This window comes from Theropithecus gelada, chromosome 11 (assembly GCF_003255815.1).
Source record: "Theropithecus gelada isolate Dixy chromosome 11, Tgel_1.0, whole genome shotgun sequence".
Taxonomy (NCBI): Eukaryota; Metazoa; Chordata; class Mammalia; order Primates; family Cercopithecidae; genus Theropithecus; species Theropithecus gelada.
In genome coordinates, this window is record NC_037679.1 from 21,658,701 (window position 1) to 21,686,632 (window position 27,932).

A 27,932-nucleotide genomic window follows, 5' to 3' on the forward strand; every position below is an offset into this window, starting at 1 on the left:
TCTACTAAAAATACAAAAAATTTAGCTGGGTGTGGTGGTGCACACCTGTAATTCCAACTACTTGATAGGCTGAGGCAGGAGAATTGCTTGAACCTGGGAGGCAGAGGTTGTAGTGAGTTGAGATCACACCATTGCACTCCAGCCTGGGTGACAAGAGCAAGACTCCATCTCAGAAAAAAAAAAAGTTCTAGAGAGTTTTTTACACAACAATGTGAAACAGTTGATGCTACTCAACTGTACACGTAAATATTGTTGGGGTTTTATATTGTATGGTTTTACCACAATTAAATATTTTTTAATATTGAAAAGATACCTGCACTCCCATGTTTATTGCAGCACTATTCTTGATTGTCGAGATTTAGTAGCAACCAAAGTATCTATCGACGGATGAATGGATAGAGAAAAGTTAGTACATATAGGCAATGGAGTACTGTTCAACCATAAAAAAAAAATGAGATCCTGTCATTTGCAACAATACGAATGGAACTGCAGGACATTATGTTAAGTGAAGTTAGCCAGGCACAGAAAGACAAACTTCACATGTTCCCACTCGTTTGTAAGAGCTGAAAGTTAAAACAGTTGAACTCACAGAGACAGAGAACAGAATGATGGTTACCAGTAGCTTGGAAGGGTGGTAGAGATGGGGAGCAGGGGGAAAGTAGGGATGGGTTAATGGGTACAAAAATATAGGTAGATAGAATGAATAAGATCTAGTATTTGGTAGCACAACAGGGTGAGTGGTCAACAATAACGTACATTTAAAAATAACTAAAAGGCCAGGCATGGTGGCTCACGCTTGTAGTCCCAGCACTTTGGGAAGCCAAGGCGACCAGATCACCTGAGGTTGGGAGTTCAAGACCAGCCTGGCCAACATGGAGAAACCCCGTTTCTACTAAAAATACAAAATTAGCCAGGCATGGTGGTGCATGCCTGTAATCCCAGCTACTCAGGAGGCTGAGGCAGGAGAAACGCTTGAACCCAGGAGGCGGAGGTTGTGGTGAGCCAAGATTGTGCCACTGCACTCCAGCCTGGGCAACAAGAGCAAAACTCCATCTCTAAATAAATAAATAAGTATAATTGGAATGTTTTAGCACAAAGAAATGATAAATGCTGAGGTGATGTGTAGCCCATTTCCTCTGACGTGATGATTATGCATTATATGCCTGTATCAGAATGTTTCATGTACTCTATAAATGTTACATACTTACTATATACTCATAAAAATTTTAAAAAATATTTTTAACTAAACAAAATAGTGGAAATGAAAATAATTACAATATAGTAGTATCAGTCACCATGGAAAGTCAATAGGATAGGAGGGAGTTTTAAAAAGGAGAAGAACTTTAAGGGCCAGTGTAGTTGCCATAGTTGCTGTTAAATCAGATGGCCAGGTCATATGGTGGTCCAAGTGTTCAGAAAGTTTTTATTCTTGTCACTAGGCCAACTAAATGCCACATCCTCACTTGTTCCCTGAATATTAGCAGGGCTGTCTTAGAAGGGCTCCTCCTTCTTTCTTTAGAATGTTACTTAACTACATTAAGTTAAGACTATAGGAAGAGAAAACAGTTCCCCTTTTCCTTTTCATATCCACTAGTCAGTCCTGGAGAAACAAGTATTCGGTTCTCTTCAGTAATGCAGCCTAGTTACATCTTCATAGTAACAAATGCAGAATTCACATTTTGTTTCTGTTGCTAACCAGGACCTCCCAACTTATTTATCATCTTTTTTTTTTGATGCTATGGGTTGAATTATATCCCCCAAAATTAATATATTGAAGCCCCAGTCCCCAATATGACAGTATTTGGATATGTGGCCTTTGGGAGATAATTAGGCTTAGATGAGGACATGAGGGCGGGACCCTCATGATTGGATTAGTTCCCTCATAGAAAGACACCAGAGCATGCTTGCTCTCTCACTTTCTTGCCTTCCACCATGTGAAGACAAAGGAAGAAAGCACCCATTTGCAAGCTCAGAACAGGGCCCTCAGCAGAACCTGACCACGCTAACACCTCCATCTCTTATTTCCAGCCTCTAGAATTGTGACAACCAAATTTCTGTCATTTAAGCCACCCAGTTTCTGGTTATCTTGTTATAACAGACTAAAGATACTTGGGCCAAGCTGAGATTCTTGGTTTCTCTCTATCAATTCTGTTATTTAACAATTTGTCTAATAACCTTTTCAGAGATACAGATATCTTAATTCCTGAGTAATTTCCATTTTGGATAAAATTTTTTTATTGAGTTCTTCTTTTCTGGACACTGTACAGAGTAATTGTCTTAGTTCAGGCTGCTATATAAAATATGTCAGAAACTGTGTAGCTTAAATCTCAAAGTTCTGGAGCCTCAGAAATCTAAGATCAAGCTGCTAGCATATCTGGTGTCTGGTAAGGGTGCACTTCCTGGTTTGCAGATGTCTGTCTTCTCATTTTATTCTTATATGGTGGAAAGTAGAGAGAGGAAGAAGCCTCTCAAGTATCTTCTTATAAGGGCACAATCCCATTCATGAGGGTTTCAGCCTTATGACCTAATTTCCTCCCAAAGACTCCACCTTCAAATATCATCCCACTGGCGAATAGGCTTCAATACATAAATTTTGGGAGTATATAAACATTTAGACCATAGCATTGCTTCGCATACATTAATTCATTTTAACTTTACTACAGCCGTATGAAGCAGGCATTCATATTTGTGTTTTACAGCTGAGAAAATGAGGACCAGGAAGCTTATATAATTTGCCTGAGATGATGCAGTTTATAAGCTGCAAAACCGGGGTGTTCACTAATTTTTTAGGCTCCATAACACACACTTTTAACCCCACTGCACTTTACTATTTCACTGTTTTCTTAGTTCTTGCTCTCTTTTTTTTTTTCTTTCTCCAAGGCTGACAGTGCCAAATTTCTTGTATTGCTTCTATACCATTCTCCGTATTTTGACCTACGTCCCTTTAATTGGCGTTTGGCGGGGGTGTAGGGGGACAACGTGGGACAGATGACAGCATAGCCAGCAACAGAAAAAAATTGAAAGTTACTGTCTAAAGGAAGAGGAAGGCCTCTTTTCCTGCTTTACTTGTGAATTGTGGGTGATGATCAACTGGTAAAACATTGGTTCCCAATAGGGAGCTCTAGGACTGTGTTTGCAAAGTTGAGATTTTCAGATATATATAGGAAAGTAATTCCTCAGTATTGTAATTGGCTACATTGGGACATGTTAGCTTAGAAAAATGTAGACATTCTACATTTTCTTTAAGGGCAAAAGTTAGAGGTCTGGTAGTTGTGGGGTAAGCTATATATGGTTGATGTGCGATGCCTCTCTCTTATTTCTCTGTATTTTCTCTGTTTAAACCTGGAAATGGTACATCTCCTAGAAGACATACTAGAGGAATAATTCTTATACTTTTTAGTCTCAAGACTGCTTTATACTCTTTTATTAATTTTTTTTTTTTTTTGCAAGAGGAAGTGGTCATTTAATAAATAACCATGTGGAAGAGGGTGTGCTACCATTCAGAACACCCCGACGGGTCACAGAATGTTCCAGAGCAGAAAGGCGCTGGGGATGCCCTGGCTGTCTGCCATCTCTGGCAGCACACCACTGTTCCAATCATTCAGCCCTTTGTGTCCCTACTGGTCGCTGAATTCGCCTCAGCTGACTGATACTGGGGGTGGGTGGTGGAAGGGGAATGCTGGGAGGGAGTGACACTTGGCGATCCAAGACAGAGGTATCAGGACCCAAAATAAATAAATCGTGTTGAATGCCCTATGAAAACAGTGACCCCCTTTATATTCTTAAAAAATATTTAGGAGCTTTTGTGTATGTGAGTTATTTCTATCATTATTTACTTTATTAAGAATTAAAGCTGAAATGATACTAAACCTATTGCATGTTAACATAAATTATTTTATGAAAAATAATTATGTCTTAAAAAAATTATTTTTCATTTTCTAAATGTAAATGTCTTGAATGTCTGGCTTAATAGGAGACAGCTGGATTCTCATATCTTTTGTCTTCATTCTGTTGTGATGTTTTTTGGGTTGGCACATAACGATGAAAATCTGGCTTCATAAAGACATGTAGTTGAAAGGCAGAATTATATTAATGGCTTTTTTAGGTAATAATGGTGGACGTTCTTCTTTGATACTATATCAAATGGAACCAATGACACTTTCTTTGTTTTGTTGTTTTTTTGAGACAGTCTTGCTCTGTCGCCCAGGCTGGAATGCAGTGTCGCCATCTCGGCTCACTGCAAGCTCCGCCTCCCGGGTTCATGCCATTGTCCTGCTTCAGCCTCCCGAGTAGCTGGGACTACAGGCACCCACCACTACGCCCGGCTAATGTTTTGTATTTTTAGTAGAGACAAGGGTTCCCCATGTTAGCCAGGATGGTCTCGATCTCCTGACCTTGTGATGCGCCCACCTCTGCCTCCCAAAGTGTTGGGATTACAGCATGAGCCACCGCACCCTGCCGGCACTTTCTTACAGGTCTAGGATCTGAAACCTTTTTTTTTTTTGAGACGGAGTCTCGCTCTGTTGCCCAGGCTGGAGTGCAGTGTTGCGATCGGGGCTCACTGTAAGCTGTGCCTCCTGGGTTCACGCCATTCTCCTGCCTCAGCCTCCCAAGTAGCTGGGACTACAGGTGCCTGCCACCACGCCTGGCTAATTTTTTGTATTTTTAGTAGAGACGGAGTTTCACTACATTAGCCAGGATGGTCTTGATCTCCTGACCTTGTGATCTGCCTGTCTCGGCCTCCCGAAGTGCTGGGATTACATAGGCGTGAGCCACGGCTCCTGGCCTCTGAAACATTTTTATACTGTGTTACAGTAACATTCATTTCATTGGTCTTACACTTCAAATGGATCTTTTAGTCATGCATGATTTTGTAATATCATGTATTTTAGTTGTGTAGATATTCCAAATGTTATCACTTCCTGCAGTATCAAATATTACATTTGTTAATATCACCACCATTTATCAGAAGAGTCTTAGGTTATAGGGTAGATACAAGTTTTTTTAAATTCTAATTTTTGTTTGAAAGCTCAAATTTTATTATTGACAACACTGTCAGTTGTTTACCCTAAAGTGACAGGCGTACTTTGTTTATTTTTGAAAAACTGTTTGTACAGTATACACAAATGTAAATAATCATGATTTACCGTTTGCTTTTTCAGTTAAAATGTTATTCCACAGAGTAAAAAGACTAGTTCAGTTCACAGCTATGCTTTTCTTCCAACAATGACGGTACTTTGATACACAGCAAAAATGCTTCATGTGTACTTCCTGTTTTGTCGCACAGAACGTTAAAAAGACATGTGCTTGTCCAGGCGCAGTGGCTCACGCCTAAAATCGCACCACTTTGGGAGGCTGAGGCAGGTGAATCACCTGAGGTCAGAGTTCGAAACCAGCCTGACCAACCAGTGAAACCCCATCTCTACTAAAAAATACAAAAAATTAGCCAGGGATGGTGGCAGGCGCCTGTAATCCCAGCTACTTGGGAGACTGAGGCAGGAGAATCGCTTGAACCTGGGAGGCGGAATTTGTAGTGAACTGAGATCGTGCCATTGCACTCCAGCCTAGGCGACAAGAGTGAGACTACATCTCAAAAAAAAAAAAGACACATACTTATGGGTCAGATTTAACAAAATCAGTATGTGTTTTATTTTTATTTTAGTTTTGTTTATTATGGCTCTTTTAAAAAAAATTAATTTTTTTTACGATGGAATTTCGCTCTCATTGCCCAGGCTGGAGTGCAGTGGCGCGATCTTGGCGTGATCTCGGCTCACTGCAACCTCTGCCTCCCAGGTTCAAACGATTCTCCAGCCTCAGCCTCCCAAGTAGCTGGGATTACAGGTGCCTGCCACGATGCCCAGCTAATTTTGAAAATATTTTTGGTAGAGATGGGGTTTCACCATGTTGGCAAGGCTAGTTTTGAACTCCTGACCTCAAGTGATCCACCCGCCTCAGCCTCCCAAAGTGGAAGGATTACAGGCATGAGCCACCTCGCCCAGCCCGTTTATTATGGTTCTTAAGTAAAACCATTTTTTTTTAAAAAAAAAATCATGTGTGGCAGTGAAGAATCCAATGACACTAGTACAGTTTGGGGTTACTGCCTTGATTTCTTCTAAGGCACCAGCCATTTGGCCCACTGTTGCTTTTGTACCATCAGTACAAATGTCAGTGCATTGAAAATGACAAATAATATATTATTATGAAAATAAGTTTGAAATTGCAGACCACCTGAAATGGCCTCAGGGACTCCTAAGGGGCCCAGGGACCACACTTTGGGAATGACTACCCTACAGAATTTTGTGCTTCCCAGTATTCACCAGGTTATCCTACTCTATCAGGTAGTTCAAGGATGAAGATAATTAATCTTCAAAGGTTCTGTTAATATATCTAGAGTGACTAGAGGAAATTAGAATATCTCACTCATTAGGTATATTAGAATTTATCACTCATTAGAATTTAGAAATTAGAATTTCTCACTCATTAGGTATATTAATAGCTGCTATACTATATTCTTTTCCCTTTCTGCATCCAAGATAGGTGCTTTTCTGCTCTCTGAATCACTTAGGATGTGTGCCCAGATATCTTTCCTTAAACAAGTAACCGTAAGGAATTTATGAAACTTAATTATAAGAGGCTGGGTGTGGTGGCTCATGCCTGTAATTCCATCACTTTGGGAGGCCAAGGCAGGTGGATCACTTGAGGTCAGGAGTTCGAGACCATCCTGGCCAACATGGCGAAACTCCACCATCTCTACTAAAAATACAAAAATTAGCTGGGCACGGTGGCTTGTAATCCCACCTTCTCAGGAGGCTAAGGCACGAGAATCACTTGAACCCAGGAGGTGGAGGTTGTAGTGAGCCAAGATTGAGCCACTGTACCCCAGCCTGGGCAACAGAGTGAAACTCTGTCTCAAAAAAAAAAAAAAAAAAAAGGCTCGCACATCTCTTTTCTGCCCTTGACTTACTGTTTTTAGAAAGGAATGAATGAGGCTAAATTGTCTTGTCCAAATGAATTTTCTACTTCTTCACAGACAGTTCTCTGACAATAGATCTCGTCACTACAAAATCCATTAGCTCCAAGGTTGTTAACTCTGACAAGCTCCTGACAAATAGACTCCTGCATGAATGTGCTACCAGATTTTCTTCATTGTCTCCCAAGTCAACACTTATATACAGGATTCTTTAATAGATATATATGTGATACTGAGATTAGAATGTCTACCTCAGTAACTTTGATTCATCTTAAGCCATCAGATGTCTCTTGATATTTAGATAATAATCTAGTACCAAAGTACTGCAGGAGTTCAAAAACATTCATCACCCTTCATGTTAGTATAGTGGAGTTTATGACGTATCTGGGTCACAAAAATTGAATTTACACCATAAATGCTAATCTTAATACCTGTTTCCTTATGAGTGCAGCCACTTGGTGGAAAGACTTAACAGATTCATAGTAGGTTTTCTCCATTGAGGCCCTTGTTCAGTGTTCAGTGCTCTCAACACTAGTTCTCTGCTCAAACTTTCACACTTGACAAGAAGAAACAAAAGAAGAACAAGGTTCCAGACTTCAGGAGAGAGGCTGTCTTTTTTACCGAAATCACAAGATTGTAGTGGTTCCAGTATAAACTGATAAATGATTGGTTTGTGTTATAGTCGTTGTGTCGTAGAGAAAAAATGATATACTTTTCAAGGCAAGTTTTATAATGTTATTCCTTTGACTGTAATGTACTTGATGTTTATGAGATCCTTTGTATTCTTGCCTCAGAGCTTAGCTGATGAACCTTAAATTCGTTCACACACACTTATGCCACTTATGCCACTTGTAAAGCTGATATCGCACTTGTTGAAGGACTTATTAGTATTTAAACCCTCCAGTAGATAGAGCTGTTGTCCACCGAGTCACTAACATGGGTCTTTCTTTTTCAGTTCTTTCTCTAAAGAGGTGTCATTTTGTTTAGAAAAAATAATGCCCTCTTCATTTGCATGGCACTTTATCATGTTTAGGGAATGTTTTTCTTCTTACATTTTTCTCATTTGATTTCCCAGAAAGATGTAGATATTTTCATCCTTTATTTATAAGAAAGGCAACCATGCTTGTCTTCATGCACAAGGTTGCTGGATAAAGAAGTTGAGCCACCTGACTCCTGATCTAGTTCTTTTAAACTAAGCTTTATCATGTTTAGGACAATGCCAAGCCTCTGCATACACTTCCCCAGTCATTAGCAGTCTAAGTGATAATGTTTTTAGTTATTCCTTCTACTGTGTCATTATGATTATGATTATGTCCTTATTTTAAGCATCCAGTTAAAGATACTGAAAGGCATTAGAAAATACTAGCAGCTAAGACTTTGCACTGAAAGGCTGAAGGCTACTGTATTTCTCCAAATTTGTTGTGTCACTCATTTTGAGATACCCCAGCTAAAACATCCAATAACTTGCTGCACCTACTAGCAAGAATCAATTTGGCCTAATAATCACCACGTCAGCTTAATTTTTACCTCGAGAGGTCCTGCTGTGTTGTCAGTTAATAAGTAACAAAAACAATCCATTTACCTTTGAGTAAACTGGTTAGCTTTTGTTTGTTCATTCATTCAGTTATCAGACATGTAATGAATAATGCCTTGGGTGTGCCTCAAACATTATTTATTTATAACGAGCTTGCTGAGAAATGGTCTATATTAGCAACAACAGTAATGATAATTAATACTTAATTAGCAGTACAGGCCCTGTTCTAAGAGTTATATACTTTACATCTGTCAACAACTGCTATAGGTTCCTCCTTATTTTTCTACTACAAAATTTATACTAAGCACCCTTCGGCTTGCCTCGTTGTTTCTTTAGTAGCAAAAGAAAGTATGGAAAAACTGCTTTGAAGAGTAGAACATGCATCCTGTCAGCAGTTTGTGTGGTACATGCTATCTGGCAGTTTTTAGAAATGGAGATGGCATGATGGTATTCTCTGCTTTCTAAAGAGCAAGGACAAAGGATTAACCGTATTAGCAGATTACTGATGTTTTCAGGGATATATTTAGAGAAACACTGTGATTATTTTTACCGTTAACCTTTCCGTGTATAACTACATTTCCTTTCTCTGCTTCTCCATTCCCCATTAAGAGTTTGATTTCTAATCTAAAAGATTTTATTGGTTTGTCCATAGCACTAAGTTAAGAATAAGAGCACAGTCTATAATTCTTCTCTTTGATTCAAATAAATAGTATTAAAAATCATATATTTTTAGGTAACTGAATGTGAGATATTTCTGTCACTTCTGGTGAAATTTCTGGATGCAGATAAACCACAGTGGCTACGAGCTGTTGCAGTGGAATCAATACACAGATTCTGTGTGCAACCTCAACTATTAAGGTAAAACCTTAGCAATAGTTTGTTAAATAGATAGGTTAATGTTTATTAACCTGTAAAGTAACCTATAATAGGTTAATAAACTAGTCAGAAGACTTTTGGTATTTATTCCCAATATTAGTGATTTCTAAACAAAGAAAATAGGATATTGTTTCTATAAGGAGGGATAGGGTGTGTAGATGTGGAAAAGAGCTGTGAGGTAAACACATGGTGAGTGATAGACATCAGTCTGAATTTACTGATTTAATATAGCCAAAATAATTTTTTTTTAGAACTGTGACTTCTTTCTGAACCTTTGTCCTAAATTAGTAAAATCATTCAGGTGTAATGAAGAATTTTTGAGTATAGCTTGGTAACTCTTCCAGTAATATCACTTGCTATAAAAAGGTTTAAAATTTTTAATAGATTCAAATGTTTTTCCCAAAAACATTTTAAATTATTTTACAGGTCATTTTGTCAGTCCTATGATATGAAACAGCATTCTACCAAGGTTTTTCGTGATATTGTAAATGCACTGGGATCTTTTATACAGTCCTTGTTTCTTGTCCCCCCTACTGGAAATCCTGCTACAAGCAACCAAGCTGGTAAAAACATATTCATAATTTTCTTTCTTATATTCTGCCATAAGTTACAGTATTGACCATTCTGAGAGGATATTATGAAATTCTGTGACTAGAGAAATTTGGGTTACCTAAATATGTTGGTAGTAAAGAATTGCACCTAAAGAATAATCTGATCTCACTGAAGCAGTTGTGTTTTTTTTCCAAAATAGATTTTCTTCTCTGACATACTTTCAGTTTCTCTGATCACATAAGAACAAAAGTTTAGATGCTAATCTTCATTTTAAAAGAATCTATTTGATGACTCCCTTTGAAGAGTCTAGATGGTTACCGCCTCAGGAAGACTTAGTTCTTCTCTTAAAGGAGTTAACATGGTTGGAGTTTGTTTGGGAATCTATATGGTTTATTGTTTCCCTTTACCTTCCTTCTCTTCCACTTTGTACTGAGTGATGGTTTTGTATACTTTATTGCCACTTCTGATAAAAAGTGGTTTAATTAAAGATATGCTAAACATTTATCAGTATTTTTACTTCCAATAGTAGCTTTTATTTTAAAAAGGGAAATGGTATTTTAGGGAAATAGGAAGACTCTCTGATAGACAAAATAGCACTGATAAATTTCATTTATTTCTGCAGTACCCATTCTGATAGTACAGAAAATTTTTTTAAAGATTGGCCAGGTGTTTGAATATTACTGATTTGTAGTCAAGTAGTAAATTAATATCTTTCGTTTTTTTCCCTTCTTCTCTAACAGGAAACAATAATTTAGGTGGCTCAGTCTCAGCACCAGCTAACTCAGGAATGGTGGGGATTGGTGGAGGTGTTACTTTGCTGCCAGCATTTGAATATAGGGGAACCTGGATACCTATTCTGACAATCACAGTTCAAGGCAGTGCTAAAGCCACCTAGTAAGTAGTAGTAGCATTATTTTATAAAGAATTATATTGTTGGGAGTGATATTTAACCTAAAATGCTTCTCTCTGTATTATATTTTAAATTTTAGATCCAGTATTTCTAATGTATTTTAGAGCTCATTTTCTTTTGTCATAGTATGAAAATTGTATCTAGGACTGGATTTTATCTGTTTTCTTTATTAGTTTGTAGACTAACAGCATTACAAAATAAAATATGATTTCTTTACATATGGACCTATTAGCTTTCCTATACAGCTTTTTGGTTTAAGTATATTAATTAGTTTCAGACCACTTGGGCTTAGGTCGTCTAGTATTAGCTGAGTTACTTTCAGCAAATTAATCTTTTTTTTCTTTTCTTTTCTTTTTTTACCTCATTTCTCTCATCTATACAATGGAAGTAGTGATATATCTAATTTTCAGAATTCTATATGTAAGAAAAGTTATTTTAAGTGCTTATCTAATCATATTCTTAGGGTTTAACACATGGAAATTTTAGTTTTTAATTAATTAAAAGTGTTTAATGGATTCCATATCTGTTATTTTTAAATTGTTTGTCATTAGCCATTTCAATTTAACAAATGCATACTCAATAATGTATTACTGATTTTTTCTTAAGTCTTAATAAAATACAGAAATAAGGCAATCAATACTACATGGATTTAACATTGCTACAGTTACTATGAGGCAGTTATAGATGTATTTTAGTAATTGGTATGTATAATTAAAACTATCCTTGGCTGGGTACGGTGACTCAAGCCTGTAATCCCAGCACTTTGGGAGGCCGACGTGGGCAGAACATTGAGGTCAGGAGTTCGAGACCAGCCTGGCCAACGTGGTGAAACCCCACCTCTACTAAAAATACAATACAAAAATGAGCTGGTTGATGGTGTGCGCCTGTAATCCCAACTACTTGGGAAGCTGAGACACCAGAATCGCTCGAACCTAGGAGGCAGAGGTTGCAGTGAGCCGAGATCATGCCACTGCACTCCAGCCTGGGTGACAGAGCGAGACTATGTCTAAAAATAAAATAAAACTATCCTTATGACATAAATCAAGACTTAATGTGATACAGACTCAGGAGGCTGAGGCAGGAGAATCACTTTAGTTCAGGAGTTGGAGTATAGCCTGGGTAACCGCAAAACCCCATCTCTTAAAAAAAATAGAAATGAAACAGAATCTTTGACTAGTTAAAATCATCACTTTCTCTGGTATGTCAGTCTGCATTGTATCATCCTAGGTATATTTTACCTTGCAGCTTTATTTTGCCTAAAATTATAAAAGTATAGAGTCATAGAAGACTGAAATATTTTAATTAAAATTCATTGTTATTTTTGGTTATTTATATTAAAACTACTTAGTATTTTATAGGCTTTGCCTTGTACAAAAGGTAATGACTCAAGTTGTAATAGAATCAGATATCTAGCGCTAAAGGAGACATTAATTATCTAGTTCACCATCTCACCTCATTTTATAATCTGAACAAAAACCAACACAGAAGAAAATTTTTGCTTCATAGAGCTTACACTTCAGTGAGTGAGACGGTAAATAAATAAATACACGAGTAAATATATAATATAACCTTGGGGTAGTGGTTAACTTGAAGATAAAGCAAGTTAAGAGGATAGAGAATGACCAAGGAGAAGATGGGGACAGAAAGGGTCTCCCTGAGGAGATAATACTGAGCAGACACAGAAAGGGAGGGAGTGAAAATGTGTGCTTGAGGAAGAAAAACAATAGCAACAAGCCACAAAATAATAAATACTTGTCTGGGTTGTAGAACTTCTTTTGAAAATTTATTAGTAAAAGCCTACAAACAAATTGTTTATTAATACTGGATTTTAATTCTGCTACTAAATACTGTGATTTTGAGTATAGCACCTGATTTCACTTGACATTAATTTTCTCATCTTTAAGACAAGATTAGGACTGAATCTCTAAAGGAACATATGTGTATATATTTTTTTAGTACTGTACATACTGAAATTGCTTAATTCTGAAATAATAAATGGCCAGAAAATATTGGGTGTTCTTTTGTACATGGGTTAGTGTGTTCACATTGGAGCTTAACCGTTGAATTGGCATCTTTTATTCATTCATTGTGAGGTTCAATATAAAATGATTTCACTATTTTCTTTGAAGGCATATGTATAAATCTTGATTGTGCATTCTGTTCTTTTATTGACTGCTTGAGTATAATTTGAAAACTTAAGTGATATATAGATAGAAGTAGTTTTGACATAAGTATTCGTGGCATATTCTTTTATATGTATTACACTACAGATCCCTTCAAAGTTGGACTTGTGACAGTTTTTGCAATTTGAGCTTAAGTTTAAAATGTTTAAACAGATAAATTACATTTTATCTCAAAATGGAATTTATGCAGTAATTCTAATAAAGTAGCACTGAAAAAGTGAGGTAAGAAAGTACGTGTCTTCTTTTAGGTTTATGGTATAAATAAAAAGTATAAATTACCTTTTCTCTTAACTGTTCTAGTGCTTAAAGTCTGTGCCATAGAATTGGAGAATTGGAGTTTCCGATGTTTTGGATTATTTTGTGTTTTAGATACATTTTCCCAATAGATCACATATTCTTTGAGGATAGGAATTTGTCTAACGAGATGCTTAACACTGATTTATTTAGGATGTGGCTCTCAAAGACTAATTGGTCTGGGAAAGATTAAAGCCGTAAACTCTATCTCCCCATTTGAGCTTAAGTTTCTTTTTTTTTTTTTTTTAACTTTCCTTTTACGTTTGGGGGTCCATGTGAAGGTTTGTTAAATAGGTAAACGTGTCATGGGGATTTGTTGTATGTATTGTTTCATCACCCAGATGTTAACCCCAGTACCCAACAGTTACCTTTTTTGCTCTTTCTCTTCCCACCCGCCCCCCTCAAGTAGACCTCAGTGTCTGGTATTTCCTTCTTTGTGTTCATAACTTCTTATCATTTAGCTCCATTTGTAAGTGTGAATGTGCAGTATTTGGTTTTCTGTTCCTGCATTAGTTTGCTAATAGCCTCCAACTCTAGAGCTTAAATTTCGTGATCAATAATGTAAATATATTTCTAATGATTACATAAATTTTTAAAAGCTCAAGAGTTGATGCCTTAATGGTAGGCTTTAGTGTCAATCAGACGAGTTTAAAAACTTCTGATTAATAACTGTCATATTAGTCCTCAGTTTTATTATCTGTGTCTCTTAGGGTTTTTGTGAGGAGTTAAATGAGATAGTACATATTTAAAAAGTAGAGTCCCGGGCTAAGAGTGTTTGCTCAATGAATGATCACTGTATATAGATGTTCTTATTATGTTTTTTTTAATTTAGCATTTCTTTATTAATTACCTACCTTGATGATTCAGAAACTTTAAGATATTGAGGTAGGACATTTTCTTAGCTTTTTTATTGTAATCTTTAGTAATTTCAATTTTACTTTTGAGATAATTCATATGCCATGAAATTCACCCTTTTACAGTGTACAATTCATGTTTCATTATGTTACAAAGTTGTACAACCGTTACCACTACCTAATTCCAGAAAGTTTTCATCACCCCTAAAAGAAACCTCATACCCATTAGCAGTCATTTCCCAATCCCCCTTCTTCTAGCCCCTTAGCAACCACTAATCTGCTTTCTGCATCTATTGATTTGCCAGTTCTGGATATTTCATATAAATGGAATCACACAAATGTTCTTTTGTTTTTTTTTTCAATAGATACGTAATAAATGTACATATTTTCGGGGTAAATGTGATATTTTGATACATTTATATAATGTGTAGTGATCAAATCAGGGTAATTTTGTTATCACCTCAAACATTTATCTTTTCTTTATGGTGGGAACATTTGAATTCTTGTGTTCCAGCTATTTTAAAATATGCAATAGATTATTGTTAACTATAGTTACCCTACTGAACTGTTAAATGCTAAATTTTATTCCTGTCTGTATAACTATATTTTTGTACCTATTAACCTCTCTTTACCCCCAAACCTCCACCCTTCCTGGCCCCTGGAAACCACCAATCTGCTTTCTCCTTTAATGAGATCCACTTTTTTAGCTCCCATATCAGCATAATGTTTCTTTGTTTTGTTTTGTTTCTGTTTTGTTTTTTTTTGAGATGGAGTCTTGCCCTGTCGCCCATGCTGGAGTGCAGTGGCATGATCTTGGCTCACTGCAAGCTCTGCCTCCCAGGTTCACACCATTCTCCTGCCTCAGCCTCCCGAGTAGCTGGGACTACAGGCGCCCGCCACCATGCCTGACTAATTTTTTGTATTTTTTGGTAGAGATGGGTTTCACCGTGTTGGCCATGATGGTCTCGATCTCCTGACCTCGTGATCTGCCTACCTTGGCCTCCCAAAGTGCTGGGATTACAGGCATGAGCCACCACGCCCAGCCCAGCATAATGTTTTGAAGTTTCATCTGTGTTGAGAATGTGTTCTTACTTTGTTCCTTTATATGTCTGAATAATATTCCAATATATAGAATTGCTTTTTTAAATCAATTGATGCATATTGGGTTATTTTCACTTTTGTTTATTATGAATAATACTGCTATGACCTTTTGTCTACAAGGTTTTGCATAGACATGTGTTTTCATTTCTGTTGGGTATACAACTAGTAGTGGAATTGCTGGGTAATATGGTCACTCTATGTTTAAATTTTTGAGGAAGTACCAAGTTCTTTTCCCAAGCAACTATACCGTTTTACATTCCTACCAACAGTGTGTGAGAGTTTAGATATCTCCACATCCTCAGCAATACTGGTTAATCTTTTTTATCATAGTCATCCCAGTGAGTATGAAATGATATCTTACCATGCTTTGATTTGTATTCCCTAATGACTGGCGACTGTTTGTGTGCCTCTTGGCCATTTATATATCATGTTGGGCAAAATGTCTGTTCAGATTCGTTGCTCCTTTGTAATTGGATTGTCTTTTTCTTATTTAATTTTAGGAGTTATATATTCTGGATGCCTGCCTCTTATCAGATATGTGATTTGCAAAAGTTTTCTTTTATTCTGTGGGTCTTTTCATTTTCTTGATTGCTGCTTTTTGAAGTACAATTGTTTTTAACTTTGACGAATCTAATTTATCAATTTTTTCCTTTGTTGCTTGTGGTTTTGGTGTTATATCTAACAAACCTTTGCCTAATCTGAGGTCATGAGGATTTTTACCCATGTTTTCTTCTAAGAGTTTTATAGTTTTAGCTCTTACATTTAGATCATTGATTCATTTTGGAGTTAATTTTGTATATGGTGTGAGATAGGGGTCCAACATCACTCTTCTGCATGTGAATATCCATTGTTCCAGAATCATTAGTTCTTTATCAATTGAATTACTCTCTCTTCTGGGGATTATTTTGCCAGATATCAATTTTAAGAGGTTTAGAACCATAGTTCACTATCTGCCATGATTTAAAACAGATGTATTGTCCTTCCTTCTGAAAACTTTCTCCTATGGGGTAAAAAATTGCTCTGCAGTTTGAACTTGACACACTGATGCTCTTATTCTCACCTTGTTGGCAGATTTGTATTTGAAATGATAGGTGAACTGGGTATCTCACAGTGTGAAAAGCATCTTCCTCTTTATAGGAGTGATTTGATTTGGTGACATCTTATTTTTAAAGCACAAATCAGAGTTTGAGAAGTTTTATAATCGTATCTCATATTTTGCATATCAGTCTTAATTTTTCTAATATCTAATATTTAATGAAAACGTTGGCACAACTCGGGAGAACGAGAAGTAAATTATTAAAATAATTAGTTATGCCAGTGGTCAGGCCTTAATTTTTCAAATCAGGTTTTTAGAATACCATGAAGAGATCCCTTCCCTAAATGAAATAAATTTGGTAATGTCGCTTTATTTTTTGCTATTCTGTTAATCTTAATTTCTATAGTCTATAAATTATAGAAAATAGTTTTATGTATTTTTTTGTTGTGGCTTCTCATTAGTATTCTATATTTTTCATAATTTCAGCTTAGAAATGTTGGACAAAGTTGAGCCTCCAACTATACCTGAAGGTTACGCCATGTCTGTGGCATTCCATTGTTTGCTAGACCTTGTTCGTGGAATCACAAGTATGATTGAAGGAGAGTTAGGAGAGGTTGAAACAGAATGTCAAACCACCACCGAAGAAGCTTCTTCACCAACACAGTCATCAGAACAGCAGGATTTACAGTCAACATCAGACCAAATGGATAAGGAAATTGGTATGAGTCTGTATTTTTAATTTTTATTGGAAAAAATTTGCAATTTACCGAGAATTTGCAAAAATTGTAGTTTCTATAAGTCTTTCACCCTGATTTCTCAAGTGTTAACCACTTTCCCACATTTACCTTACCATTTTCTTGAATTATATACATGTGACTATACTTTTTTCTGACCTATTTATAGAATAAGTTGCAGACATGAAGCCATGTTACTACACTTTAATGCATCAGTGTGTATTTTTTCAAAATAAGGTTAGTCTCCTGTGTATCATAGTATAATCACCATCAGAAATTTAACATCAATCCAATATTACCATCTAACTCCACATCTCATTCAAATTTTGCCAGTTGCCCTAGTGATGTCCTTTTATGTGTTGCGTTTAGTTGCCATGACTCAATTTGGAACAGCTTCTTAGTTTTCCTTGTTTTATATGACCTTACTTTTTTGAGTACAAGTCAGTCAGTTTGAATTTGTGTTATGTTCCTTCATAATTAAATTCAGTTTATTCATTTTTGACAAGACTGGCACAGAAATGTTGCTGTGCTGTAGTTACTGTGTCACTACATTAGGAAGCATACTACAGTATCAATTTGTGTCATTATTGGAGATGCTCACTTCTGTCAGTTGGTTAATACAATGTCAGTCTGGTTTCTTCAGTGTACAGTTAATAACTTTTTGTGGAAAAATACTTTCAGATTGCTACTACAAAAGAGTGCTTTCCCTTCTGCATTTTTTTATTTTTGAAAATTTATTCACTTATATTAGTATAGATTCATGGATTCCTATTTTATTCAGCAGATTACAGTCTTTGACTATTATTATTTGGTTTGATGCTTAGGTTGTTCCCAACATGGCCAATGGGACCTCTTTCAAGATGGCCCCTGTGTCCTTTGGACATGTCCCATGCCCTTTTGACATTCTCTGAGCACTTCCTTACTATTTGATAGAACAAGATGTTCCAGGCCGATCTCGGATGATTCTCGTCTAACCCAGGTGTCAGTCATTTCTCCAGGAAGCCCTAGTTCCTTTTAGTGGAGAATAGTATTGAAATGAACACAGGGATACTAGGTATGCTTTTCACCACTTGGATAGGAAATACATACCCACATACACACACAAGCATACATCTCTTTACATTTCTAAAATGTCTATTTCTCTATATTGAATTACCATGACATCACACTAGTTTCTTCAGTTCCAGTTCAATACCACAAGGTTTATTTTTAACTTTCCGTATTTGTAATTCCCTTCTCCAACAGTGTGGAACCTGCTCACATTTTGCTCAGTATATTTACTTATTTGCTTGATTCTCGGTGTATATAATCAGTCTTCTGGCTGAGCCAGTTTGTTACACTGCACCCTGCCCTCACTCCAACTGGTCACACAGGCCGAGAAAGTTTGGGTTGATGAAGGGGAAGGGAAAGGAAAGGATATCAGCTGGGCATAGTGGCATGTGCCTATAATCCCAGGAGGATTGCTTGAACCCAGGAGTTTGAGTCCAGTCTGAGTAACATAACAAGCCCCTGTCTCTTAAAAAAAAAAAAAAAAAATAGGGCTGGGCGTGGTGGTTCACGCCTATAATCCCAGCACTTTGGGAGGCCAAGGGGGCAGATCACGAGGTCAGAAGTTCAAGACCAGCCTGACCAACATGGTGAAACCCCGTCTCTACTAAACATACAAAAATTAGCCGGGTGTGGTGGCACGTGCCTGTAATCCCAGCTACTCAGGAGGCTAAGGCAGCAAAATCTCTTGAACCCAGGAGGTGAAGGTTGCAGTGATCCGAGATCATGCCACTGCACTCTAGCCTGGGCAACAGAACAAGACTCCAACTCAAAAAAAAAAAAAAAAGAAAAAAGAAAAAAAAAAAAAAATATATATATATATATATATATGTGTATATATATATATATAAAATTTAACTTGTGTACAGAAAGATCTGACGACAGATATTTTAAAACAATTTATTTTTAAGAGTTCTTCAAGTCTGAAACTATAGTATGGCTTCTGAGTTTTCATTCTTGTAGATTTTTAAATACTGAATATTAGTACTTAATAATTAAGTTGTTAATGGAATGTTTGACATATTGTCCAGGAAAATTTTAGAATTTGACATATGAATAACTATTGTGCTATCTATAATTAAAATTAAATATTGTATGTTTTTTTCCTTTAAGTTAGTAGGGCTGTTTGGGAAGAAATGGTGAATGCCTGTTGGTGTGGTCTTCTTGCTGCACTTTCACTCCTTCTTGATGCCAGGTATTAAGTCTTTGTAAGTTTTATATTGAATTGTGTCAGTCAGAAAAACACGTTAAAATGGTTTACTTACATTTGTCCCTAGAATTATTTTCTAATATTAGTTTTTTTAAATCTGTGAAACATTATTCTTTTTCTCTCATCCCCCTTCCTCATTCTGTCCTTGCCCTGCCCCAAGCCACCAGAATTGTCGTGATGTTTTAATGGAAAATACAGTCTTAGAATTACAGAATGCCTTTTTCATTTCAAGACTTACAACTACTTTTGCAATTATGATTATGTTTAATTTCTTTGTTGTTTTTCTTTAGGATTTAAAAATTTACTGATTTCAAAATGCTTGATATTTTAAGCTAAATCTTTATGTTCTTGGTCATTTTCTTCAGTAATAAATACGTGTATTATTATTCATTGCTTTTACCTAGTTCAAATTTTTCAGGTTATGTTAATAGATTAAAATTCCTTCTTAAGTATATTGGTATTATTTTGACAACATTTTTGTATAGATTTTCTTAAAACTTCACTGAATACTTAATTCCACATCATGCTTTACAATGTAATTAAAAATAAATTAATCAGATTAAATAAAATACTTTCTTTTCAGCACAGATGAAGCTGCCACTGAGAATATTTTAAAAGCTGAACTGACTATGGCTGCTCTTTGTGGAAGACTGGGCCTTGTAACTTCAAGAGATGCCTTTATAACTGCAATATGCAAAGGTTCCCTGCCTCCCCATTATGCTCTTACTGTATTGAATACCACCACTGCAGCTACACTTTCCAACAAATGTAAGACAGGCTTACTCAAAATTATCTCTATGTAGTGGGATGATATGGTATAGACAGATTATAGACATCTGAGTTTAAGTCTCTGCTTTTTCACATACTGACTCTGTGACCTTGGGGAAATTAATGTCCCTGAGAGCTCTTTAAAAATATGGGTTGGGGGTGGAGGGTGGGGTTGGGATATCCAAAAATCTAGAATCTAAAATGCTCCAAAATCTAAAACTTATTGAGCACTAACATGACAAAGGAAATGCTCATTGAATAAATATATAATGTGAATAGGTATATAATGCAAATGTAAGTATTTACAAATATATTATGCAAATAAATGCATCAGTATATATAATATAAATATTCAAAAATCTGAAGAAATCTGAAATCTGAAACAGTTGTGATCCTAAGCATTTTGGATAAGGGATACTCAACTTGTAATACTGATTTTAAACAATAATTGTGAGAGTAAAATAAGATAAATCTGGAAGTCCTTTGTAAAGTATGAGATACCGTTGAAATGGTGATTGTTATTTTTTTTTTTAATGGAACTAGTGGAACAGTAATGTTTGCAACCACTTAGGTTAAACTCACATTCGAAAACTTATTTTCTTGTTGAATTCTTTGAAAATACTTGTTTGTTATATGTAATATAAATTTCAGTGTAGTATTTAGGGTTTTTTGTTTATACGTTTTTTAATGAGACAGGGTCTCACTATATTGCCCAGGCTGATCTGGAACTGGGCTAAAGCAGTCTTGCCTCAGCCTCCCAAGTAGTTGGTATTACAGGCTAATATTCAGTTTTCAAACTGAAAATGTATTGTCTCTAACTTAAAAAGCATACCAGGGATACATATTTAAAATACTTAATGTGTTCTACTTTTGTATTGCTTATGAAGAAATCTACCAAAGTTATATAATTTTATGTTATATAGAAAGTTACTTAATATTTGCTTAACTTGTCTTGGTTTTTGTACCTCATGAAGTTTTTCTGTGTGTGCGTGTTTTTTTTGAGACAGAGTCTTGCTCTGTCACCCACCCTGGAATGCAGTGACCCAGATCTTGGCTCACTGTAACCATCGCCTCATGAATTCAAGCAATTCTCCTGCCTCAGCCTCCTGAGTAGCTGAGACTACAGAAGTGCATCAACATACCTGGCTAATTTTTGTATTTTTAGAAGAGTCAGGGCTTCACTATATTGGCCAGGCTGGTCTTGAACTCCTGACCTCAAGTGATCTATCTGCCTCAGCCTCCCAAAATGACTGGGATTACAGGTGTGAGGCACTGTGCCCAGCCCCTCATGAGTTTTTTAAATGTTTGCATATAGACATTAAGTATTACTGATATTTAAATAAGTGTATGGCTAAACTTTGTTTAATGAAACTTTAAATATAACATTATTTTAAATGCAATATAAAAATATATTTTAATTATTTAGGCTTTCCTTTGTGTTCTAGCATATTCTGTTCAGGGCCAAAGTGTTATGATGATAAGTCCATCAAGTGAATCTCACCAACAAGTTGTGGCAGTGGGTCAGCCTTTAGCAGTCCAGCCTCAAGGGACAGTAATGGTAATGTACTTGTTTTTTTCTTGGTTATCAATTAGCTATTAACAAGGAAATCTGTTGTACCTGTCTTTGTGTTTGCCAAAATGTATCATCACATTTATTTACTTTCTTTTACTAGAACTTCTTTCTTAAAGTAGAAGAAACTAGTTTATGCAATTGACATTATTGTAACCAATATGATAATACAACTTTTAATCAAATGAATTGTTCCTTATAAAACCTTCCAAATCTTCTTCTTAATTTTTTCTTTAAAAAAATCTTTTAATACATTAATGCTACTTTACAAGCTTTTAATTTTTAAGAATATATAACAATTCTTGAAAATGTATCCTTTTTAAAATATAGCTGACTTCCAAAAATATCCAGTGTATGAGGACTTTACTTAACTTGGCGCATTGCCATGGGGCTGTTCTTGGAACATCATGGCAACTTGTCTTGGCAACTCTTCAGGTATGTTATATAGTGTCTGGGTCAGAGATTAGTGTTGTTTTTATATGTAATTGCTAACAGTTAGACTAAGCAACGCCTCTTGATGTTTTGGACAGGCCTAGAAATAGATAGTAAGTATGAAAAAAGTGAAATTAGAAAGGGAAAAAGATGTGACTCATATTGTAGGAAGTGGTGGAATGCTTCTCATAATGGCCTAAGCTCTGCCGCCTATGATATAATTAATTATTTTATGCGAATGTTAATTAGTTATTTTAGTTTTAGGTTTTAAAAACCTACAACAGATTTTAGTTTTGGTTACTAGAAGTTACTACTGATTTTAATTTTAGTTATTAGAATTTTTATACTTTTGTAAACTTCTTTGTTTTGATTTTTTTTAAATTTTACAGCATCTTGTATGGATTCTGGGATTAAAGCCTAGTAGTGGCGGTGCCTTGAAACCTGGGAGAGCTGTAGAAGGACCCAGTACAGTAAGCTCTAGTCTTTCTTACCCAATTAGTGCATCCCAAAGTGTCATATATTACATTTAATTTTATTCTTCTCAGGTTCTAACAACAGCAGTGATGACAGATTTACCAGTGATTTCCAATATACTTTCAAGATTGTTTGAAAGCTCACAGTAAGAGTCAGTTTTTTTAATTGATAAAAACATTGTTATTAGTTATATATTTTAGATCAAGATGTCTTATTTCTTCATTTCCTTTTAAGGTATCTTGATGACGTATCACTGCATCATTTAATAAATGCGCTTTGCTCCTTGTCTCTAGAAGCAATGGATATGGCCTATGGAAATAATAAGGTGTGATATTCTATCTTTCTGTTTTAAATATGATACATTAGTTATATAAGATGTGCATCCATTTTGATCTTAGTGTTTCACTAGTAGGACTAACACTCAGCTTGTATGCTAACCATACTCTGTTGGGTTTTTACCACTTACGGTTTTATTTGTTGAAGGAGGAGTAAAAAGGACATGATTTGGCTTGTGGGATGTCTAAATATGTCATATGATTTTAGGTTGTGTTCATTTCTCTTATATATTGAACATCTAAAAAATATTTTTATAAAATAATGTAATAGTTTTATAATTTATATAAAATGTGATAATACTTGTAATTACAATTTATGATTGGGGTAATATAAGATTTAAATTAAAGGATGTTTGTCTCAGTTTCCCTTGCCTTCATTGGGATGGAAAGTAAGGAGCTAATCATTTCTTTCTAAAGGCAATGATTCTCCTTATCTTGAAAATTTAAATTTTTATTTGTTCATTGATTAAATGAATAAAACAGAACTTTTGAATATTAACATTCAAGAACATTTCTTTCTGTACTACTAAAAATATCACTTTATGTTATACTTGGAAAGCACAGGAACAGTTGGGTTTATTTATATCTTAGAAATAATTATTTAAAACAAAATGCTTTCCACATTTTAAAATCAATATAGTTTGACTATTTACAAACCAGTGGAAATAGCCCAAAATATGATTAAAAAGCTGTAATTTGTTTAACATCTAACTGTAGCATTCAAAATTGTGTTGTCTACCTAGTCCTCTTTTTTTGGAGAGGGAGTCTTCCTCTGTTGCCTAGGCTGGAGCTCAGTGGTGCCAACTCGGCTCACTGCAAGCTCCGCCTCCCGGGTTCACGCCATTCTCCTGCCTCAGCCTCCCAAGTAGCTGGGACTACAGGCACCCGCCACCACACCCAGCTCATTTTCTTATTGTATTTTCAGTAGAGATGGGGTTTCACCATGTTAGCCAGGATGGTCTCGATCTCCTGACCTCGTGATCCGCCCGCCTCGGCCTCCCAAAGTGCTGGGATTAGAGGCGTGAGCCACCACGCCCAGCCATCCACCTAGTCCTTTAGTGTAATTCTGTGTACTGTGGCTTGTCATCTTGACTTTTGTGACTCATTTAAAGATTGGTAAAGAAAGTCTCATTAGAGCATAGTTTCATATATTATAGTACATAGCTAGATAATTATATAAACATGCGGGTGTTTGAAAATATGTATTATGGCTGGGCGTGGTGGCTCACGCCTGTAATCCCAGCACTGCAGGAGGCTGAGGTGGGCGGATCACTTGAGGTCAGGAGTTCGAGACCAGTCTGGCCAACATGGTGAAACCCCGTCTCTACTAAAAATACAAAAACTAGCTGGACATGCTCAGTTGAACCCGGGAGACGGAGGTTGCTGTGAGACGAGATCGTGCCACTGCACTCCAGCCTGGTGATGGAGCAAGACTCTGTCTCAAAAAAAAAAAAAAAAGAAGAAAAGAAAATATGTATTATAGTTTGCTCTAAATCAAGGCAAGAATAATATATAATGAAGTAATTAATTTCTTAATACCTTTAATAATTTTACATATTTGAGATTAATTCTTAACACGAAACTATAGTATTTTTAATAAAGTATCTTTATGAAATCGAAGCAAGCTTATATGGTAATGTTTTCAGAATTTATGTATCTATTCAACAAGCACAGTAGGCTTACTGTGTACATGGCACTCTGCTCAGAGATATTAAGAAATATGAGGTTTCTACTTTCAAAGAGCATATAAACTACTTGGTTCATAGTTAAGTGACAGTTACAATGGTATGAGAGTCTCAATAAATAATATAGATATTAAATGACATGAGACTTATTCTCTTAATTTTTAGTTTCTTGTTACATAAGATGTTATTGGTATATATTTTTATTAAGATGAACTAAGATTAATCAAGATGAACTAGTGTGATTGGAGATGTATATTGAAAGATTGGTAGGATTTAGGTAGGAAAGGGCAGTTTAATGTAAATCAAAAGAAAAATATTGTAAGAAATCATTACCTATAAGAAAAAAATAGGAGATAGGATGATTGATCGTTTATTTTTAACCTTGAATAGTGCAATTTCAGAGAGTGGTAGGAACAGATATGATTTTTAAGGAAGGCTTGGAAAGAACGATTGTTGAAAAAATGGATACACTGAGTAGAATGGAGATAATTTCTTTGAAAATGGATTTACATGTCTCCATTTTAGGATTTAATTTTGTAAAGTGAAGTAAATATGGAACAGAAATGAAAACTTTATAAAAATATTCAAGTATAAATTTTAGAAAAGTATTCAACATAAGCCTTATATTTTTAGATGGAGGCTGTACGAAGTTTATTCAGTTGTGCCATCTACAAAAATTATCATAAATGTACAGATATTAAAATTAGTGGGAAAATTTCTATAGTATTGAAAAAATACTAAATCATCTAAATCGGCTGTTCTGAGTGAGTTAAATATTCTAGGGATTAAACATGTATATATCAGTGTTCTTTAGGTGTGGCTTTAAAGTGGTTAGCATCTCGTTTTTGATCCTCATTTCAGGAATTTGTGCCAATGTGTTGAGGAAGTAACTTAAGATAAAGCCTGGAGGCCAGGCGTGGTGGCTCACGCCTTTAATCCCAGCACTTTGAGAGGCTGAGGTGGGTGCATCACTTGAGGCCAGGAATTTGTGACCAGCCTGGCCAACATGGGGAACCCCTTCTCTACTAAAAGTACAAAAATTAGCTTGGCATGGTGGTGCACACCTATAATCCCAGCTGTTCTCATGGCTGAGACACAAGAATCACTTGAACCCGGGAGGTGGAGGTTGCTGTGAGCCAAGATTGTGCCATTGCACTCCAGCCTGGGCAACAGAGTGAAACTCTGTCTCAAAAAAATAAAATAAAATAATAAAAAAATGAAACTTGCAAATTCTTTCTTAGAAGAAGATTATACTTTCATAGTTACATTGGCAAGCACAGTATAACAACAACAAAAATATTAAAGCAGCTGTTGTTCACTGTTTACTATATGCCAAGCACTAACTTATTTTATCATTTAAAGCAACTCTGTGAGATTTAGTGGTAATACACCCTTTTTACAGATGAAAATATGAAAAATAGCTTAAGTGACTTGCCTGATGTACGTACGTACTTATTGGAAGAGCTTGGATTTGAACCCACGTATGTCTCATTCCAAAGCTCTGTTCTTAAATACTTTGCTGAATTTTGGTGTGCATCAGAAACAGTTATGTAGTTTTTTAAAAAATGCAAATGCAAGGACCACATTCTAGGTTTTTGAATAAGAATCTTCAGGTGTGAGCTTTGGACACCTATACATACTCTTTTACATGATTCCTGAGTATGTCCTAATTAAAATAAGTAAGAGGAAAAAGAGGAATAAAGAAGTAATATTAGGCAACATTGTGGGGCAACTTATATGCCAGGCACTTTCTAATATTAGATAGTTTTCTATATTATTATCATCTTCATTTTTTAGGTTTAAAAAATAAAAACATTCAGAAGAGGTACATAGGTTACCCACGGTTATGTAGCTATTAAGTAGTAGAGTTGAGATGAGATCCCAGTTAAAACCTCATAGACATCATCTTAACTACTATACCATACTCTCCCTAGAATCATGATTTTTTCTACTACCAAAATTTTTAGGGTGCCTGCCACACTACCACTTGCAGGAAGGGTCAACCTGACCATATTTTCTTAAAACCCCAGTACACTTGGTTCACTGGCTTCTGCTAGAAAGGAAGATATCATCACAGATTTCCCTGTTAGATTTTTATCAGCACTGTAAAAATGTTAAGAATATAGATTCATAAAAAATCTTTTTCTTTAAAAATTATTCTCCTAATTGGCTTTTTTATTCAGTTGTCTTGTCTTTTTTCTAATACAATGTCTCTGTTTGAAATACCACAGCCATCCACCCAAAAATACTCATGGCTTTCATCAGCTGAATTTGCATTTAAACATGTTTATCACCTTCATTAATATTGGATTAGAGATAACTGCCCTTTGATCTTTTCTGAAACCATTCTTGTGACACATGGACCAAGTGCTCTAATTTAGCCATGTATAATGTACCCTGGTTCCCTTTCTGATTATTGATATGTCAGGGACTATAGAAAACTGTTTTGTCTTCGTGTCCTCTCCTGTTCTGGACTGACAGCCCTGATCTCTGCTATACTCTTGATTTCATTTTCCTTTTCTTTTATCTCTGTTGTCTCTTTTTCCCTACTTCTTGACATTCGCACATAAAACCTGGTCATTTTAAGACTGCTGATAAGAATCCTTCTTTCCTTCTGGTCGGAAGACTAGCCATTCTATGTAATCTAGTATAATTTTTGGATTTTCATCCCTTCCCTATTAAAGCATTTTTTTCCTAACCAAATTTTCTAATTAGGAGCTATTTTGGATACTTAAGGTTGGAAGGAAGGCTTGTCTTTGATAACTGAGGTTTTGTTGTATTTATTGTTAACTTTATACTAACCACTCATTTTAATTTCAATCATGCTTTTCAGAGTATTCTTAGTTTTATTCATAGTCTAATTGCTCAGAATTCTCTTTATACTATCAAAATACAATGTATTTTCTCCTTAGGAACCATCTCTTTTTGCTGTTGCCAAATTGTTGGAAACTGGTTTAGTTAATATGCACCGAATAGAAATTCTGTGGAGACCTCTGACTGGCCACCTACTTGAGGTAAATTCTCTTTCTTAAGTACATTTAATTTTTTAATAAACATTTGCACACTGAACTAATGATTCTAGATAGCCATTTGAAAAATCAGCATTAACTTTTTTCCCCGTTTCCTGACCGTGTACATACTTATGTTTGTATGTTTTATCAAGGACTAAAGTTGTTTTGTAATTTATTTGATGAAGGAATTGGTTGCTTTTATTGGCTGAAAATGGTGACATTTTAAAGTGAGAAATATCTGTGAAATCAGCTGTTAGCTTGAGACCCCTTTCTTTTATTATACAGTCTCTTGATCCACCTCAGTTTCAGGTAGTTCTGAAACTTCAAGGCAGTTGAGGCATACAGTTAATAGTAAA

At 35.7% G+C, this 27,932-nt stretch overlaps 1 protein-coding gene across 5 annotated transcripts in view; it reads left to right on the plus strand.

Annotated features, from left to right (window-relative positions):
- Positions 1 to 27,932, plus strand: part of MON2 (MON2 homolog, regulator of endosome-to-Golgi trafficking) — a 135,823-nt gene that overhangs the window by 55,359 nt on the left and 52,532 nt on the right. For 4 of the 5 annotated variants that reach the window (XM_025402510.1, XM_025402513.1, XM_025402515.1 and 1 more), the window contains exons 9-20: positions 9,238 to 9,362; positions 9,807 to 9,943; positions 10,673 to 10,826; positions 16,797 to 17,029; positions 19,205 to 19,286; positions 19,885 to 20,069; positions 21,515 to 21,627; positions 21,970 to 22,074; positions 22,461 to 22,541; positions 22,617 to 22,690; positions 22,780 to 22,870; positions 27,478 to 27,579. In XM_025402510.1, the coding sequence (XP_025258295.1) occupies positions 9,238 to 9,362; positions 9,807 to 9,943; positions 10,673 to 10,826; positions 16,797 to 17,029; positions 19,205 to 19,286; positions 19,885 to 20,069; positions 21,515 to 21,627; positions 21,970 to 22,074; positions 22,461 to 22,541; positions 22,617 to 22,690; positions 22,780 to 22,870; positions 27,478 to 27,579 (1,482 nt within the window). The remainder of the gene's footprint in view (positions 1 to 9,237; positions 9,363 to 9,806; positions 9,944 to 10,672; positions 10,827 to 16,796; positions 17,030 to 19,204; positions 19,287 to 19,884; positions 20,070 to 21,514; positions 21,628 to 21,969; positions 22,075 to 22,460; positions 22,542 to 22,616; positions 22,691 to 22,779; positions 22,871 to 27,477; positions 27,580 to 27,932) is intronic. The other variant, XM_025402514.1, reaches the window with a different exon arrangement.